The 19,250-nt window shown below is 45.7% G+C and overlaps 1 protein-coding gene across 4 annotated transcripts in view; it reads left to right on the forward strand.

The window, feature by feature from the left end:
• The window catches only part of MYO7A (myosin VIIA), a 98,163-nt gene that overhangs the window by 66,267 nt on the left and 12,646 nt on the right, over window positions 1-19,250 (forward strand). For all 4 annotated transcript variants that reach the window (XM_017735947.1, XM_017735949.1, XM_017735948.1 and 1 more), the window contains 15 exons: window positions 1,666-1,824; window positions 2,172-2,264; window positions 3,601-3,695; window positions 4,839-4,923; window positions 5,788-6,006; window positions 6,155-6,262; window positions 6,812-7,021; window positions 7,580-7,783; window positions 8,573-8,749; window positions 10,415-10,504; window positions 11,738-11,865; window positions 12,400-12,526; window positions 15,877-15,996; window positions 16,718-16,891; window positions 18,052-18,279. In XM_017735947.1, coding sequence (XP_017591436.1) covers window positions 1,666-1,824; window positions 2,172-2,264; window positions 3,601-3,695; window positions 4,839-4,923; window positions 5,788-6,006; window positions 6,155-6,262; window positions 6,812-7,021; window positions 7,580-7,783; window positions 8,573-8,749; window positions 10,415-10,504; window positions 11,738-11,865; window positions 12,400-12,526; window positions 15,877-15,996; window positions 16,718-16,891; window positions 18,052-18,279 — 2,217 coding nt within the window. The remainder of the gene's footprint in view (window positions 1-1,665; window positions 1,825-2,171; window positions 2,265-3,600; window positions 3,696-4,838; window positions 4,924-5,787; window positions 6,007-6,154; window positions 6,263-6,811; window positions 7,022-7,579; window positions 7,784-8,572; window positions 8,750-10,414; window positions 10,505-11,737; window positions 11,866-12,399; window positions 12,527-15,876; window positions 15,997-16,717; window positions 16,892-18,051; window positions 18,280-19,250) is intronic.

Raw genomic sequence — 19,250 nt, forward strand, 5'->3', positions numbered from 1 at the left:
TCTCAGATCATTTTACTGTGCTCTTATCCTGGTTTTGGTGAGAGTAAAAAGGCACCTGTTAGCCTGTTAATGGAATACCTTGGGTAAATATTTAACAGTATGTCTGATCTGTGATTATCATCTGAGCAGAGATCAGAACAAGACCTTCTTTTTGAACATAGGTGATGTTGAGAAATAGATGTACATCCTGAACTGATGTTAGCAAATTATTCCAAATGCCCTGACTCTGAGCTGTTTTTACACCTGGGTGTCTGGAATTCAGTCTGGTATTTTGTGTCATGCATAGGAAGTCTGTATTTCATCAGCTCTTGCAAGTACTAAGCCAGAAGTCTCTGTTCGACCTATTTGTCTACAGAACTTTCAGTGGGACATTAAATCAGCTCCAGGTTTGAATGAATTAGACAAAGAGAAATTAATCTCCCCATTAAAGAAATGGGTGAGCTAACACTGAATCAGAGACTGCAGTATGATATGAAATGTGATTTCTTGCTAAATTTAATTTTGGCCTTGGTTTAATAATCCAAAGGAAAAGAAATCCCGGATAAAGGCACACAGAGCTGTTCAGGGTGATTGCAAAAGAGAACATTGTCTGAGAGATCATTTTCTGTCCCTGCCTTTGAAGGAAAACGTACTGATAGTGATAGGAAATGGGATAGCGGAAGTGAAAGGTCAGTGGAAAGTCCTGACTGTTTGTTACTTTATGTTATTCTAAAACTTTTACTTCCTTCTAAAATGTGCTTTAGGGGGCAAAAAAACTGTTTGTATCGGGATGCTGGCTGGAGTTGTCTGGGTCTGTACATCATCTCATGCTGTTGTTTCTGAGTATTGTTCTGGTTAGTCCAAGAAAAAGGCATGGGATGAATTCAATAACAAACCATGCAAAGAAAATGCGGGGGGCTTTGGTTTCAGTCTGGACCGGGCGTAGACGAGAGATCTCTGAAGTCAGATCTTGGAACATGCGGTTTATTGCAAAGGGTGTGGGTATAGGGGCACTGCTTAGAGCTGCCAGACTCAGCTCGGAGCAGGCCCAAGAGAGCAAGAGAGTAAGCGGGTAAGAGAGAGCGAGAGGAATGAGAGTGAAGAAGAAGTAGTGAGAGAGAGTGTAGTAAGAGAGTGTGAGTAAGAGTGTCTGAAGTCCTGGTTACAATGCAATAAATCATCTTCTGTACTGAATATTCTAATTGTCACTAACCAATCTAATACAAGATACAAATCCTATAGCATTTACATACAGCCTATAAGAGTTCTTATATTACCATAGAGTGTTACATCTTAACTTCTAAAAACTACTCTTTGGACCCCTTCTGCTGAGCTAGTAGGGTCTGCTCTGACCCTTGGACCTGCCTGCAAGCAGAGGGTATTGTTCAATCAAGAGGGGATTACCTTCAGTTGGCCATACCATTGTTTTCCAGTTGTTCAGTAACTAAGACTTGGTATTTCAAAAGCGGCTTTCATTTCGATGTCGCCTGTAGTTTTCATATTCCCAAAATCTTTTGTCAGGCAATCATATTTATAAGGCTTTCCTGTTTTCATCTTCCCCAACAAGAAAATCAAAACTGTCTCCAGCAGTCTGTGCCTCATCAGGAGCACATAGTTGCCCATAAGTACAATGAACGAGCCCTAAAAGATTTGCAATCAAACCCCAGTGTCCTGTAACCTCCCCAGCTGTTTGATCGGGAGCTGTGCGTCCGTCAGCTGAGGTACTCAGGGATGATGGAGACCATCCGCATCCGCCGGGCTGGATACCCCATCCGCTACACCTTTGTGGAGTTCGTGGACCGCTACCGGGTGCTCATGCCGGGGGTGAAGCCAGCGTACAAGCAGGTGAGAATCCTCTTTCACAGGTGACAATTGCTATCTGCTGGGAATCTCCAGCGATATTTATAGGGTGCACATCCTCTCCAAAAACAATTATGCAACATTTGATCCCCAGGTGTCACAGTAGTGCTCTGGGCTTTCCAAGTGAAGGAAAAATGGTTACAGGGCTGGCAGGAACAGTTAGCCGTATTCAGCCTGTCCCTTTCACTCATCTTAGATGAGGTGACAGTAAAGCCATAAGAACCTCACTAGCAGAAAACTGCAGGATTTGGGACCAGAAAAGGTTCACACTGGGCTTGGGAGGAGCGATGGGTGAGTCTGGTCCTGGTGAATCCCAGCCCCTTTTCTATCAGGGTGACCTGCGTGGGACATGCCAGCGCATTGCTGAAGCAGTGCTGGGGAAGGATGATGACTGGCAGATTGGCAAGACAAAGATATTTCTAAAGGTGAGTGGTTCTCCACATTCCCCCCACCATCTTGGATCCTTGCCTCTGGAGGCATGTCCTACCCTTTCCATCATAAGACATGACCCTTTTCCATGGTCTCTGGGCTGGCATGTCAGTGGGTAGAACCTGGGTTAAGGCAGAACATTAGGGGCCAGTTTAGGAGCAGCAGGCAGGAGGAAGTCCTGACACTGTGCCAGCACTGATGAATTCACAAAACCACACCCACACAAAAGTGGTCACATCCAGTGCACAGCCTTTTCCCTCCTGGGGTGAGTGGTTCAGCTTCCTCTCCTGCCTTCACCCAAAAAGGCACAGCAGCAGGAAGGATGCCCATACAGAGCCCTGCAGAGAGAGGGACATGAGCACAATAGGCTCATTTTCCTTTCTGCACATCCTTGTGCAACCCAAGATGTGCCTACAGTCTCCTTTTCTGCATCAGTCCAGCTGACACAGAGCAGTTCAACACTGCAGGTGCCCTGCAGCCCCATACACACTCATCTTTCCTTACAAACCCATTCCTGTGCTGTTCTGGGAAGATGAGGCTTCTCTTGAGCAAAAATCTCAACTATAAACCCCGACTGCTTACACCTAAATTCACCCCCAAATCCCACTGCCAGCACAAACAACCCCATCTCTTCCCCAGAGCTTGTTCTCACTAGTTGCTCTTTCCAGAGCCTGTTATCAAGATCTCACAGCTGTCAGGACAGGAAACAGAGAAATTGGGAGGCCCCAAGGGGCCGCGGGAGGTCGAGCAAAGCAGGAAATGTGTGGAACTGCCTCTGCTGCACCCAGTGTGGCATGGCTCAGCTTGCCGTGACTGGGAAAGAAAGCTGAATCACACACAGCATGGGAGGAATCAGAGTAAAGCTTGGATTGGTGCATCTGAGAGCCTCAGGGCAAAGGAAATTCAATGTTTCGAGGAGCTGGTTTTTTCCTTAGGGTAAGGAGACATTGCAGTCTTGGCTAGAAGAAGTAATGGGATCCAGGCAGCCTGGAGTTTGCTTACCAACCTCTCCAGTGCTCCTAGGAACTGGTCCCATGGCTGAGAGCAGTAGGAGGGAGCTCTGCAGGGAAGGGCAATGTAATTCAGACTGTGAAGTATTGCATTTGCAGCTTCTGGATGACCTGTTTCATTTGGGAATGAAGACTATAGATCACTAGGGTTTATGTTAGCATTTCCCCAGTGAGCAGGTGGGGTAACGCTTGGGACGTAAAATGACCCAAGAGTTTATTTTGAACAGCTGTCCTGGAGACGGGTCTTGTACCACCCTCTCTGGCCACATATCAGGCAGAGGGAGAGCTTGAGACATTGGTGCTGTGTTGCTTCCTCCCACAGGACCACCACGACATGTTGCTGGAGATTGAGAGAGACAAGGCCATCACAGACAAAGTCATCCTCATCCAGAAGGTGGTCCGTGGGTATAAAGACAGGTAGGTATGAACCCCACTGGCAAATGGGAGGTGACCTGTGTGGGATGCTTCATCCAGCAAGTGGCTCCTGGAGGCTGTGTCACTCCTTTTGTGCCCAGATGACCAGAGGGGACCCTGATGTGCTGACACTCAGGTACAGCGAGTACTAAAGGAAAACAGTAGAAGAAACAAGAGGATAACTGTGTTACCTGCCTCAAACCTGGACAGAATAGGACCTTCTGTCCCTGTTCAGTGCCGTCTTCAGGGGATGTGGTGTTTGCTATGACAGTGCAGCAGTGGGACTCTGAGCCTGCTGAAGGCAACCCTAAGACTCCAGTCTGTGGAGATCACCACAAGATCTCCTGCAGAGGGAACCCTGGGTCATCTCCTGTGACTAAAGTTGCTCTCCCCAAGGCCCAAGGGGTTCAGAAGTCTTCCCTTTGCAACCCAGTTTCCAGACATGGGAGGAGGACAGGGAGCTCACAGGATTGTTGTGGATGAAGAGGGGGAGCCACAGCCGAGGACAGGCTTCACCTATGGAGGAGGGACAGTTGTTGGGGTTTTGTTCTCTCTTACCATCCAAGCCATGGTATGACTCGGGTGGTGCTTTGCAGAAAGGGCACCTGCTGAATAACTCATCAATCTTTCACACACTAATCCTAGTAAGACCCCCAAGGCCTCCTAACACAATTGTCTCTATGTTGTCTGCAGGTAGAATCAGGTCAGGCTAGGAAGGATTGGAAGAGCAGATCGGGATAGCAGGGTGGTGTTGGTGAGGTTTGCTCTTGATATTTGGGTGAGATTCAATCCATTTTCAGGTGCTAGAACAAAATGGGAAGGACACATAGGGAAGAGATTTTAGGTGTGAGAAGGGGATGCAGGGCTGGGGGAAAGTGGGGACCATTTTCAGCATCTCCTGCTCTTCTCATTTCCATAACTGGGCATAATCTGCCTGCCCAGACCTCTCAGAGAGAGTCCCTACAGATGTTTTTTGAAAGCAAAGAGAGCTGGGGAAGGAGACATTTTCAGGCCAAAAATGCAGTGTTTATTCCATCTGGACACTCAGGTTCAAATCTCTAAGAAGTGAGGCCCAGGAGATGATGATAACTTGTGGCCGAACCAGAGGCAAATGATTGAAATTGACTTTGAAATTTGACTTTGCAGGTCCAATTTCCTGAAAGTGAGAAATTCAGTCCTGATGATTCAGAGATACTGGCGTGGACATAACTGCAGGAAGAACTATGGTGCTGTAAGTACACGGGTGCTTCCTCACACCTCTGCCTTCCTGCCTCTTTCACCTGGGACATACATGAGGACTTCTGGTTAAAAATGTCCCATTGAATGTAAGAAGTGGTGAGGTTGGCTTTTATCAGTTGGAGCAATGAAAGGAAGTTTGCTCTTTTGCTCTGTCTTCTCATTGAAGAGACCACCTCCTAGTTGTTCTTTTGCCTGTGACTTAAATGTCCATTGCACCAACTGATGATTTGGGGTTTTGTAAGTCTTCCCCTAGTTTCCAGATGGCTGGAAACTCAAGAGCCTCTGAAAAATAGACTCCATCTCCACGTGGGGCCATATTTGAGTTTCTCACCAACCCATCCATAGTCCTCTTCTCTCCCTGTTCCAGCTGGTTCTGAACCCAACAGCAGGGTCTTTTGGGAAGTATATTGGGATCTAAAGTATCTCAATATAATCCTCCAAGCCTGCAACTTGATAGAAATAGCCACTTTCCAGGCTGGCTAGGATGCTGCCTCCTGCTATCAAACAGCATCTTGACTGTCAGGCAGGAGCTTTGCAGTTGCTGGACCTCCACAGGAACAACCCTCATGGCTTGTGGTTACTTGGGATGACCAACCCGACATCCTGAAGCCTCTCAAAGGCTCAGTGGGGAAGAAACTGTGTTTGTCCTTCCTGAGCTTTGAAACAATGCAGCAGCCAGAGGGCTTCGTTTCCCCACCCTTTTGGAAAACCTCCCTCCAGAAGGTTTGCTGTCCTGGGGACTGATTTCAGTGGCTGTTATTTACAGCCGTGCAAGCAGGAGATTAGCAATGGAAATCTGCTTATGGTGGGTGAGCCCCTGGCTGGTGGGGTGGTTTCATCCTGCTCCCTCTTGCAGATGAGGATTGGCTTCCTGAGGCTGCAGGCCCTGTGCCGATCCCGCAAGCTTCACAAGCAGTACCATATGGCTCGCCGGCGGATCATCGAGTTCCAGGCACGATGCCGGGGCTACCTGGTCCGTAGGGCTTTCCGCCACCGCCTCTGGGCTGTCCTCACCGTGCAGGCCTACGCCCGGGGCATGATTGCCCGAAGGCTCTATAAGCGCCTCCGAGGGGAGGTGAGTACCATGGAGGAGAAACAGAGATGAGGAGAGGGGAGAAAAACATGCTTCTGTATCATGTGCTCTTGGGATTCATTTTTAAAGGAAAAAAAATCCAAAAATAATTTGGTTCCTATTCAGAAGGCTCTTCTATTTATTCCCACAGTATTATCGACGCCTGGAAGCAGAGAAACTTCGGCTGGCAGAAGAGGAGCGACTTCGAAAGGAGATGAGTGCCAAGAAAGCCAAAGAGGAAGCAGAAAAGAAACACCAAGTACGTGGGGACTGATCTCTTTCTGGGGTTCTGTCTGTTCTCCAGGAAATTGCTTCTTTGAGGGGCAATGACAAAAATATCTAAGGGATTTCTGCCCTGCTTGAGTGGTTTGTATTTAATTCTCTAAAGTACTCTGTGCTTTATTAGTTTGAAGCTGCTCCAGAATTTCTGATTTGCTGCACAGGAATGCTAGAGATTATAGTTATTATTCACTTGCTTTTGCTATTGTATGAAAGGGGAACTGGGACACTCTGTGTGTGTGTGGACATGCAGGGCTGTTGTATAAAAGAAAAAAATGAGGTCAGTGAGAGTTTCTGGACATGGACCAACACCCCTAAACAGGCACTAAGGAATGGGGAAAATGCATTGCTTTGTCCTTCTGCAGTTGGGAAACTGCGACATGGACATGTCGCTGATTTGCTTCAAGTTATGATACGGGTATAGTGCCCTAAGCACCAGGCAGCCTGCCTTCCTACAGCCAGGCCCTGTGGAATTTACTGCCAGCTCTTTGGAAGGAGCAGTTCAGTCATTGCACTTGTCCTTTTGCAGGTACGCCTGGCCCAGCTGGCACGGGAAGATGCAGAGAGAGAAGTAAAGGAGAAAGAGGAAGCACGTCGGAAGAAAGAGCTCTTAGAAAAAATGGAGAGAGCTCGCAACGAGCCAGTGAATGACTCAGAAATGGTGGACAAAATGTTCGGATTCCTGGGGACAACCTCCTCCCTGCCTGGCCAGGAAGGCCAGGCACCCAGTGGCTTCGAGGTACTGGAGATGTACAGGAGCCTGGCTATCTCATGAAAGACATGAGAAAAGCAAAATATTAATAGGTCAAGGAAGAGTACAGCAGTAAAAAAGTGTGTCTCTGAAGGCTTCCTTCAAGGCCAGGCTCTCCTGTGTGGCCCCAGAGTGTTACTATGCTGTGGCTGGAGATGGGCAGGCAGACTGGCCGCTTTCCCTGGGACTACCAAATGGAGGAGAGCAGTATCACTATAAGGTCATCAAGGACCTGTGACCTTTGAGATCTTTCCTTTTTGGTTCATCACAGCTCAAGGCATTTAGCTCTTAGACACCCTTTCCCCATGCTGTGAGTGGGGCCATGCTTGTTACTTCTTCTTCTGCTCTAGGGACATTCCTGGGCACAGGCATGTCCTTCAGAGCTTGGGCTTTGCATGGGCTCCAGAGCTATATTCCATGTTTTCTCTCCATCTGACTTTTCCTTTTGGGATGGAAATCAAACTGACAGAAAATTCAGGCCCAAAGAAAAATGGTATTTTGATAGCCAAAGCCATGCTGAGTGTCTGACATGTCCTTCCACAACAGGATCTTGAGCAAGTCCAGAAGGAGTTGGAGGAAGAGGACCTGGATGCAGCATTGCCTCTCCCTGAGGAGGAGGAGGAAGACCTCTCAGAGTATAAATTTGCCAAGTTTGCTGCCACGTATTTCCAGGGCACAACGACACACACGTACATCCGCCGGCCTCTCAAGCAGCCTCTCTTGTACCATGAAGATGAAGGAGACCAGTTGGTGAGGCAGGGGATGAAAATCCTTGAGCAGGGCTGGGTGGGTTGGAGCAAGCCTGGGTAACCCTCCAGCCAAAAGGTACCAGCAGTTTCCATTTGGGATACACTCATCTGCTGCACATGTGTCCGTGGCCACTGTCCCACGGGCATGCTTTGAGTGCTGGTAAGACAGTGAATATTAGAGGGATGGAGCATTAGAGAGGAGGGTCCATCTCTGGACCTTGGTATCTGTGTTAAGACAATGAGGTGCTCTGGGCTCAGGGCATGGGCAATGGAAACCGTTGTTTGAGTAGCACTTGTAAAGCTTCTAGGGAGCTGGAAAAGTTGCTTCTTACCTTGTCATACACACCAGTGCAGAGCTGTAAGAGAAGAACCGCTTGTCCCATAGCCAGCAGTACAAGAGCAGAAATGGGTTGAATCTGCATGGCTATAATGCACGTTATATTATTCATGAACTTGCCTTCGCTGTGGTTCTCCTTTCCCTCTGCAGTGGGTTAGGAGCTGCAAGTCTCTGCCCCTTGATAAGGCTGGCATCTCCTATCAAGAAGCAAACCCCTGGTAGGGTTCACAAACACATTCGTGGTGGCACAAACACAGAGCCTGAATGTGGTCCCAGCCAGTGGCCTACCCAGCATGCTCAGAGGGGATGTGTGCCGCAGGCAAAACTTCACGTGTGACGCAGGGAAGTGTTTTATCTCCTGCAGATGTACAGAGACACCACAGTGGGACGGCTTGCCCACCCCCTCCACTGCCCTGGTGGGAGCTAATGGGGTGTAACTTCCCTTTCAAATAGGCAGCACTTGCTGTATGGATCACTATCCTGCGTTTCATGGGAGACCTCCCCGAGCCGAAATATCACACAGCCATGAGTGATGGTGGTGAGAAGATACCAGTAATGACAAAAATCTATGAGACTCTTGGGAAGAAGACCTATAAGAAAGAACTGAAGGCTCTGCAGGGAGAAGGAGAGGTAACTGCTGCAGCTGTAAAAGAGATGTTGTTATTATTAGGTGTTGGATATTGAAATGTGTTGGAAAGAAGCGACTTGTGGGGTTTGTGGCAGGCAATCAGTTTGATGATTTTATTTGCGCTTACGCTACGAAGGGAGAATTGCCTGTGTGTCAGATGTTGATCCTGTCCCTCCCTCACAGGAGGAACTGAATGTTCCCCAGTGACGGAAGTGCCCTGATATCTCTCAAGGGACTTTGAGCTCTCTCCTTCACCCCACAGGGCTAAAAATACAGGGGGGGAATGCAATGTGCTATGTTTCTTATTTGGGGATTTCCTTTTGATCTGCCCTGAGTCAGAAGAGACTAATTTAAAAATGTGTCCTTAATCTTGGAGCAGGAAGTAATTAGTTACCAGGAGATTAAACTGTGGAAATAAAAATTTTTAAAACAGTAAATCCCTATTGCATCCTGAGTGCCTTCTGGATATCACTGGAGGACTTCATCTTAATATCCTTCCCAGACAAAACATTGTTCTGGATAAATCAATGTTCACAGTGCTGATACATTTCCATCTTTGGCAATTGCTTTATTCAATAGGACAAGATATTCTCTGCTATTAGCATCTTCTGGATGTCATTGTGTAATTTTCAAGAAGTTTTCTTGACAAATCTCTGCAGCATTTGCAGAGGTAAATTAACAAATCTCCTCATTCTTAGAAATTATGATACTTCTTCCAGTGAAGACAAGACTTCCCCTTCTGGACAAGAATAGCGTCAGGATCATAATTCTGTAAAAATATACACCAAGAATCACCTTTCATTCCTTCTACCCACAATTGCTTGCTTGTTTACTACAAAAAGGCATATTTTATCCAATCGAGATATCAGGTAGTACAGTAGAGAAGGAAAATTTAAGCTGTCCTTTTTCTCTGTGGTTGCAACATCTCTTCACAGTACGAAAGATGCCGGAGTGAAATAATATGCAAATCCAGGTTTACAGCACCAACTCATGTTTATAATGGATATAAACCATCACAGCCACAGGACTCAAAGTGTTGATTGCGTGTGAAATCATGGTCTGTTCAAAGCTGCTTAAATGAGGAGAGATTAACTGGGTCCAAAAGTTTGCTATAAAAGTAGAAAGCCAGCAAGTAATTTGATGATACATAGTCAGTGCCTGGAGCTGTCCCACATCAAAGGTATTCTTCTGGGAAAACTGATAGAACACAGGGCTGATTAAAAGTTATGAAACCACAGTGGGTAACTACCTGTCCATGAATCCCTGACTAGATGGCTTCCAGCTAAAAACCTGCTGTGCAAATGGCTTGTCTCAGAGAGTGGTCTTGCTCATCTCATTTCCACGGTCATACAGCAGAACTGGGTGGACCTGGGTTAAGCAGGAATCAGCCATGTATTCAACATAACTTTTTTTTTATGTTCCCAATATATAATTTTGATCTGAAGGACACTTACTGATTAGAGAATATCTACAAAATTCAGAGCCAGCCCTGGGTTATCAAGGGGCACAGGAATATGTGTCCAGACTTCTGGTTCTCACCAGCCTCTGAAACATCTCACTCTCTGCTCGGGATTAATGGTCTTTTGCAGGAGCCCAGGTGAGGCAGGGAGAGCACTTGTTCAGCACTTGCGTCTCACCACTTTGCATCCACCCCTCTTGCTTTGCAGAGTACTCACATTGATGGGCACAAGAAGAACAGTGTGCGGCACAAACTGGTCTCCTTAACACTCAAGAAGAAATCCAAACTGACGGAGGAGGTGAGGGGAGACGCTTGGCCGCCTGGCAGCACAAGTGCCATTGGATTGTCTGCAGCCCTCTCTGACTCTCTTCTGCTTTTCCCTAGACAACATAGAACCAGCCCTCCTCTGGGTTTGGCGCTACCTGTCTCTCTGCCTGAAAGATTTAAGGAGTGTTTAAGGGGAAAGGTTGGCTTCCCGTGTCTCCTTGAGTCATTCTGCACCTCGCACCGGCCTCCCCTCGGCTCCTGTTCTCCATCCATCCAGCACCTTCCCTCCCCTCTTTCACAGCCCTCCATCCAGCTGCCGATACCTCCCACCACTCTGTGATGGTCTGAATGTTATCCCTGCTTTTAGTTTCCTGCCCTCTACCATGGCATAGATAGCAGAGGTGGGGTCTCCAACAGCACTCGCCCATCCTCTGTTCCATTCCACTGCCAGGGACAAAACTCCCCATGGGAGCAGTTACGCTGAGCTGAGAGCTTTTGAAAAATCCCATCTCAAAAGAGTGAGGAATGATAAATCTTTCAGGTGGGGGTGATGGAAACAATTAATAGAGTGCCCATTTCCAGAGCAGGCACCATCTCACCTGGCTATAGCTGCTTGAGAGCATGAAGATTGCTCTGTGAGATATTCCCTTAAAGGTCAGTGGGGAGAAACAGGACCCAGTCCAGCTCACCCTAATTGACTCTGAACACACTCTAAAAATATTCATCTCTCTAAATGGAGGTGGGGTTGACTAGCTGAGACAGCGAGCTGGTAGGCAGATGAATGCCATCCTTGTTTTCACAAACAGCACCATGCTTATGCATTTTCAGCTGCATCATTAGCATGGGGAATAGGTCCATTTTGCCAGTTAAAACACTGATGATTATTTTAGTATGACTAAGTTAAAGGGACAGGTCCTCCTTGGCAATAAGATGGGTTTATTCCCAAGACCCTTGGTGGCTCTCTCCCAGCAGCAGGACCAGCTCAGAGCTGGGAGGCAAGGGTGCCATTGTAGAAACCCTGGGAAAAGACCAAGCAGGTGGAAGTGTGACTAGACAGGACCATTTTTAATTTCACCCATACATGATTAAAGACAACACAGTCAAACCCTCCCATTGCTGTTAAAATCCTAAATTGGAGAACTACTGAGAGCCCTCCTGGCTGGTGGAAGAGTCCTCCTGGGGGAGCACCACATGCTTGGGATGGGGGTGGGGGGGGACACAGTAACTGGCTGTCCTGAAAGAGACCCATATGTCTGGTTGGCAGGTGACAAAGAGACTTCACGATGGTGAGTCCACGCTGCAGGGTAATAGCATGCTTGAAGACCGACCCACTTCCAACCTGGAGAAGCTCCATTTCATTATTGGTAATGGCATCCTCAGGCCAGCCTTAAGGTTAGAAATCAAGACAAAGGCATGAACATGCCATTCTTTTCATTCCTTCTTCCTTGAGCTTTTCTTGAGTTATCCAAACAAGTTTGATACTGTCTGCTGCTTTACAAAGCTCTCATTTTGTAATTTTTATGGTTGTGTTGTATAATGCAGGCTGGGCTGAATCATGTTTCTTACTGTCCATATCAGGCCCAGTGGAAAGACCATGCAAAGGGATTCAAACATTCTGAAAGTCCTAATGAAACTGGATTGGTTTTATTAATGCTCACTCTTGTTCCTCACTACTCCATTTGACCATTGTATCTCTTTTGTTTGTGTGAATATTTTTAATGGTCTGCTAATGAAAAACTCAAACTCATTTCAGCTGCTAAATGAAGCATTCAAAAATTCTAAAATGTCAAATGAAGGCCACTTTCACATCTCTGGTTTAGCCAATTTATGTGTTTATGTTTATTAATAGAAATTAATTAATGTTAAATAGTTCCTCTAATTTTTTTCTGTTTAACTTTTAATTATTTTTTTTTATTCCTGTTGTAGGGATGAAATCTACTGTCAAATCTGCAAGCAGCTGACCCAGAACCCATCCAAAAGCAGCCATGCTAGGGGTTGGATCTTGATGTCCCTCTGCGTGGGATGCTTTGCTCCTTCTGAGAAATTTGTGAAGGTAAATTTTAGATGACATTTGTCTGATGAATTATCTGCCAATACATTTTCTTTTCCACTCATGGGACCAGCTTTTCTCTTGGGTTTCACAGTAGAGGGAATCCCAGTCTTTGCCACAAAGTTCCCAAGAAAAGTGTGCATTATCCCAAGTTCAATGTCTAATGTGAATTAGATGAGTCACTCCTGAAAAGTGACTCTCCCTTTCCTGTGACTCTAAAGGTAATGTAGACAACCAAATTAGATGATGCCTCCTGCAGTGTAGATGTGTGAAGATGTGATTAAGTGACTTCTGGTAGGAAATTTGTTTGTGGGAGGCTGCAAGTGCAATTTGCACAACCAGAACAGCCCACATTTCTCCCCTGTTTCTCATATGCAAAGGTCTGTGCATTCAGCATCTACTGGCTTTGACAGTGTGACCTCAGGCATCTATTCTACCAAAACTGGCAAGGCATAGAACACAACCAATTATGAATATAAATTTATGCTAAAAAGAAATGCACATAGAAAGGGAAGGATTTAGTTTACGTGGAAGTACATTTGCTCTTGGAATGACACTACATTCCCCACCACGTGTCGTACTGGAAACATCCAATTCCAAACATGAGATAACATGTAATCCATCTCCAGCAGCACTGTGGATCAGCAGGACTGAAGTTAGTGGGAGATGCCAAGTGGCTGACACTTTTGAAAATCAGATTGTTTTTAAGGATTTTCTTTTCCTCTTTTCTTGGCAAAGTTCTGTTGCCTAGATTTGAACACTCTGCTTTCCAAATGAGTTATAGAGTTATAGAATTGATTAGGTTGGAAAAAATGTCTAAGATCAAGTCCAACCACTGCCAATCCCACTGCTAAAGCTTACCCACAGGTACCACTAAAGCATGTCCACAGGTACCACATCTGCATGTTTTTTGAACACTTCCAGGGATGGTGATTCCACCCCTTCCCTGGACAATTTGTCCCAGTGCCTGACTGGAAATAAAGATGTTCCATTAATTTCCATAGATATCAGATTAGGTACCAGGTCTTCAGCACTGAAAAGGCTGAAGCCAAGAATAGAAATGCCTCCTTCATCCCCAGGCCTTGTCGGTGTGAAATCTAATAAAGAAGATAAGTCACTGGCAAAGTCGCAGGCAATTAAATTATGTGGGAAAATGAGATCTGAGAAGTATGGCACAGGAAGTTGTGCTGGTTTAAATCTTTAGTAGCGGAAGATTACTTTAGGATAATGAAGCACTTATCAGAAATAATTTATAAGTAGTTCTGGAGACTCAGACACAGAATGATAGAAATACAGGATCATAGAATCACAGAGGCAGAGAATGGTTTGGGTTGGAAGGGATCTCTGTAAGTCATCTAGTTCAACCCTGCTGCCAGGAGGGCGCTCCTTTCCCTAGACCGGATTGCTCAGAGTCCCATTCAGCCTGGCCTTGAATGTTTCCAGGGATGGGGCAGACACAATTTTTCTGGGCAACCTGTTCCAGTGCATTACCACCTCCACAGGAAAGCATTTCTTCCTTATGCTCAATCTAAACCTGCCTTCTTTCAGGTTAAGGCAACTTCCCCTTGTCCTGTCATTCCATGTCCTTATCAAAAGTCCCTCTCCAGCTCTCTTATAGCCCCTCTAGGTTCTGGAGGGTGCTCTAAAATCTCCCTGGAACCTTCTCCAGGCTGAACGCTCCCAGCTCTCTCAGCCTGTCTCCGTAGCAGAGGTGCTCCAGCCCTCTGAGCATCTTAGTGGCCTCCTCTGGACTTGCTGCAGCAGGTCTGTATCTTTTTTGTGTTGGGGGCCCTAGAGCTGGACACAACACTCCAGGTGGGATCTGGTTAGGACAGAGCAAAGGGGCAGAATCCTCTCCCTCTCCCTGCTGCCCACGCTGCTGGTGATGGCTTCTGGGCTGTGAGTGCATATTGATGGGTCATGTTGAGCTTCTTGTCCATGAACACCCTGAAGTCCTTCTCCCCAGGATTAGGCTCAATCCATTCTCTGCCCAGCCTGTGTTTGTGCTTGGGATTGCCCCAGCCCAGGTACAGGAAATTGCTCTTGTCCTTGTTGAATTTCATGTGGTTCACACAGGCCCAACTCTTAAGCATGTCCAAGTCCCTGTGGATGTCACCTATTTCCTTCTATGATTCTGTCATTCAAAAGTATCAATTAGAACTGAACATTTTGAAAAAGATTTCACTGATAATGAGGCAGGTCTTCAATATGTATTCCAGCTCCCAAATATGCAAGTTATGCTTTGGATCCCATTAGACACCTTTATTGCATCATGTGTTAAGCACGGGCCAAGACACATTAGCACTCCTGTTCTTTGCACCTTTCTTTCAACCAACAGAGGGCTTAGGTGGAAGCTTCAGTCACAAGGAAGTAGGAACGTGAAAAAACATGTAATTACATTGTTCATTGTTTGCAATAGTATAATTAAAACTACACTTTTACCTTGCATCGAACACTTAGGATCATTTCAACAGCTCTCATCTCTATAACCTGGCTGTATTACATAGGTACTTGGTAGTGCTGCAGTGAGTTATGATTGACAGAGATAGCTGTCTCTCTAGCCATGTTATTTATGGCTGACAGTGTTATAAAGCAGTCTGTGTTTCTGAAGGAACAGCTGTGTGTTATCATTCAGAGAACTCTTTATCTATCTATAAAGTCTCTCAGAAAAATTAGATTTACAGAATTATTAGTCTTACTTAGCATTTTGGCCAACATGTTTGTGCAATATTTTTCAGTGTATTATCTTTCATATTGTGAAAATCACAGGATTTAATTTTCTCTACAATAATATGGTTGTATTTTTAACATACACTGAAGCACTTCAAGTTCTGGTTTAGGCCAAATTGCAATTTAAAGTCTGACTAAGGGAATATCTGTTTAATGTCACCATGAAAGATCTTTTGTGCTGGCAGCTAAGTGTTCTGAGTGGCATTCACTTACAATTCCCCTGGATCATTACTTACACATCTTTTTCATTCACTCCCATCTTTTTGGCCAAAACTCAATAACATTTTATAATACATCTTTAAAATTCAAAGATAGAAATCAGTGGCAGCAATAGCAAGAACAGAAAAGCTGCTGCTCTGGCTTCAGTCAAAGTCTGTTATCTAGTCTGGTATCTTATCTCCTCTGAGGCCAGAAATGCACAGTAGAAGAACAAGGCAGGCGTGCAGACTGTCCTACTCTCTCTCAGCTTCCAGTGCTGTGATGTAGGAACATCCGAGCCTGAGTGTTATCACCATCATTAGTCACAGAGGGCTTTTCTCCAATAAAACATTACTTGTTAACCTTTGCAAATGCTTGGCCTCTTAAGCCAAAGGTCTAAACAATGTGTTCCCTGCTGCCAACAGTATTTGAGGAACTTCATCAACGGAGGCCCCCCAGGTTATGCTCCCTATTGTGAAGAGAGGCTGAGGCGGACATTTGCCAATGGGACAAGGACACAGCCACCCAGCTGGCTGGAGCTGCAGGTACGAGCCCCTCCATGTCCTCCCCAGGCAACTGGGGCTCAGGGTTAAAGCCTTTCACTGTCACAAGAACCACATCTTTGTCAGGACAGAATGTGGGGCAACAAAATGCCTATTTCTGTCAAGAATTTTCAGATAATTCCAACGTATTGCATTCCCTGTACATCTTGGCTTTGCTCCAGAGTGTGTTGAAGATCAATCCTTTTGGCTGCATCAATATTTGTAAATTCAATGTGCTTGAGAGTGCTGTTGGGCATTGAGGCAAGCTGGCATAGAGCAAGCCCCTGTGTGTTCTAGGAAACTTGTCTTCCAGATGAAGGTGGGTGCTGGCAAACTGCCTCCTGTGAGTGGTCCCTGGGACTTCTTTGGGGGTAATCATAGCTGGAACAGGCAGTTTGTGCAGAAGTTGCTTTTTTTCTATACCAGCTTGCAAGCACATACAGCTGTGCTCCAGTGTCCATGAGCATTCCCTGGCATGCTTGTATTTACTGGAGTAGGCACCTCGATGACTGAATGTGTTAAATAAAATATCTGTGACTTCTGAGTGCTTCCAGTGGCTGACCATACATTATCCCATTGATAAATATGGTATGGTAACATTGAAAAGCAACCAGTCAGTAGGATCAGGAATTAGTAAGTGGTTACCAGAGTAGGGTGGAAGAGTATGCAGGTAAATAGTATTGAAATACACATAACATCATAAAGTTTGACTTCAATCCTTTAGGCAACCAAGTCCAAGAAACCAATCATGCTGCCTGTCACATTTATGGATGGGACAACAAAGACGCTGTTGACAGACTCTGCAACAACTGCCAAAGAGCTCTGTAATTCTTTGGCTGACAAAATCAGTCTGAAGGACCGATTTGGCTTTTCACTCTACATTGCGCTTTTTGACAAGGTATATCTTAAGTTCTGTTCCTGAATATCTCTGGGAAAGAAGGGGGAGGTTCTCCTTGCTGTCACATAACTTCCAGAAGGCAGGATTATTTCTACAATGCAAGTGTCACCATGATTTTCACAAAAAGAGTAATCAAACTCTGCAGCTGGGTTGTAGGAAAATCTCTCTCATTGGAGATATTCAGAATTTTACAGGAAAATACAGAGAAAGCCATTCAGAGAGGCACTGTTCTGACCAGTGTGCTGGACCAGAAGCCTCCAGAAATTCCTTTCCTCCTACATACTTATGTGATGCTATTCTCTTGCTCTCAGTTAAGCTTATTAGAGAAGAATTTCCAGTAGAACAACCTACCTGGATTTTTATGCAAGGGAGCCAATTAAATTTGATCGGAAAGCTAACAGTTGAAATTAAGCTCCCACAATGAGCTAATATCCAAACTGCCATTCCTGCATTGGCATCTAACCTGATTTCTTTAACATAAAACCACATGTTTTTCAGAAATTCTGTAAAAATAAAAGGTGAGCATAAATGAGAGGGGTAAAACTTCATCAGGTGAGACAACAGCTACAAGTCAATGAAACTAAAATATTCCAAGAGGTGCTGTGTAAGAGGATGAAGTATATTCTCACCTGCAGATGTGGCCACCTCTGCCTCTAGGTGGAGAAAAAAATGGTTTATACTCTGCCTTCTTCATCTTTTTTGAGGAGTCATTCAGCCAGGGATGCCAAGTCTGAGGGGATATAGTCCTTTAGGGGCTTCGTGGCAGACACCAAAGAGAAGGCAGGTAAATTTCTGTAACAGGACAGGCTTTTTTATTCTGGGTTTTTCTGATGCTTAGCATGGTTGGGTCCAAGCCCATGACTTTGAAACAGTGTGTTTCAAAGCACAATATGAATCAACAATAGTTTAAAATGGGACCATTGGCTTTGCTGGTTCATGTTGATGCTCTCCTTTCAATCTGGATGGGAAACTGGAGCTCAAAATGGAATGACTCAGCCATGCTGCAGAACTATTCAGTCTTGGCTGTCTAGCAGACATAGATACATTGATTGTTGTGATTATGAAGGAAGTCTGGCTGAGTGACTCAAAAATAGATCTCTCTACCTAGAAAGGTCTGCATTTGGTCAGGTGAATGCCACATTTCCCTCTGCCCTTCCCAGGTGTCCTCGCTGGGGAGTGGCAATGACCACGTGATGGATGCTGTGTCCCAGTGCGAGCAGTACGCCAAGGAGCAGGGAGCGCAGGAGCGCAACGCGCCGTGGCGGCTCTTCTTCAGGAAGGAGATCTTCACTCCCTGGCACAACCCGAGTGAGGACAACGTGGCCACCAATCTCATCTACCAACAGATCGTGCGAGGGGTGAAGTTTGGGGAGTACCGGTGTGACAAGGTGTGTGACCTCAGCAGCTCCCAGTCTGGTCCAACAAGTATCTTTGAGATGGTGAAATAGGTTACAACAAAGGGGATGATAAATATTCCACCCTGGATACCCATTAGCTTGGGCATTATGGTATTCACGTAGAAAACAGGAACTACAGCAATCAGATGCTCTTGACTGGGCTTGGATGCTTCCATGTGCTGCATGAGCACTGTCTCCTGTTGAATTTTGGATGGGAGAGTGAACAGGCACTTTGTCCACCTGCCTCAGTTTGGAGCACCACAAATAGTCTGTAACCAGATCACCAGACCAGCAGTACACAGCAGAACCCTGCTTGGTGAATCCTGCCAAGCCTTAGGCATGAGAGATGATTTGCAGGATACCCAGACCTCTGCCATGCAGTACAAACCCAGTAGTGTTGCCATATACTGAACAGACACTGGCAGCATAAACACAGCATTAGAGTCTCTGGGAGCTCACAGAATTATTCCAGTGTCATGGAAACTAGCATTTCAGGAAACATCAAAATCTCTGAAAATGTCCATCATGGTTTTTGGGTAGGATTTTTTAGCAAACAGCCAACTTTTTGTGGGGCTTGTGTGGGGTTTTTGTTTCTGTTTAAAATCATCTTGGTGTCAAATTGAAGACATCTCTCTTCCCCAACACCTGGCCGTTCTCCTGTGATCTGGTAGAATCCAGTCACCTTGGAAACTAAATCATCTTTTCACATCTATATTGAATTAACTGCAGCTCTTTTATCCTGTCAGAAATCCTGTCCTTTCTCCCTCACCTTCTGCTGCTCCTGGTCTCCCTTGTGCTATTACCATTTCGGTAGCTCTGTTGCTTCACACCAAGTGCTTGAAATGCAGCTGCATTAAAGGATGTTTTACACGTGCAGTTGGTGGGCTTCCCAAATGTGGGAAATGATGGACATACGCAGTTTTCAATCACTAAGCTTTGTCTGCCATAGCAAAATCACCCAT

The sequence above is a fragment of the Corvus brachyrhynchos genome, unplaced genomic scaffold (genome assembly GCF_000691975.1).
Source record: "Corvus brachyrhynchos isolate BGI_N302 unplaced genomic scaffold, ASM69197v1 scaffold44, whole genome shotgun sequence".
NCBI classification, from domain to species: Eukaryota; Metazoa; Chordata; class Aves; order Passeriformes; family Corvidae; genus Corvus; species Corvus brachyrhynchos.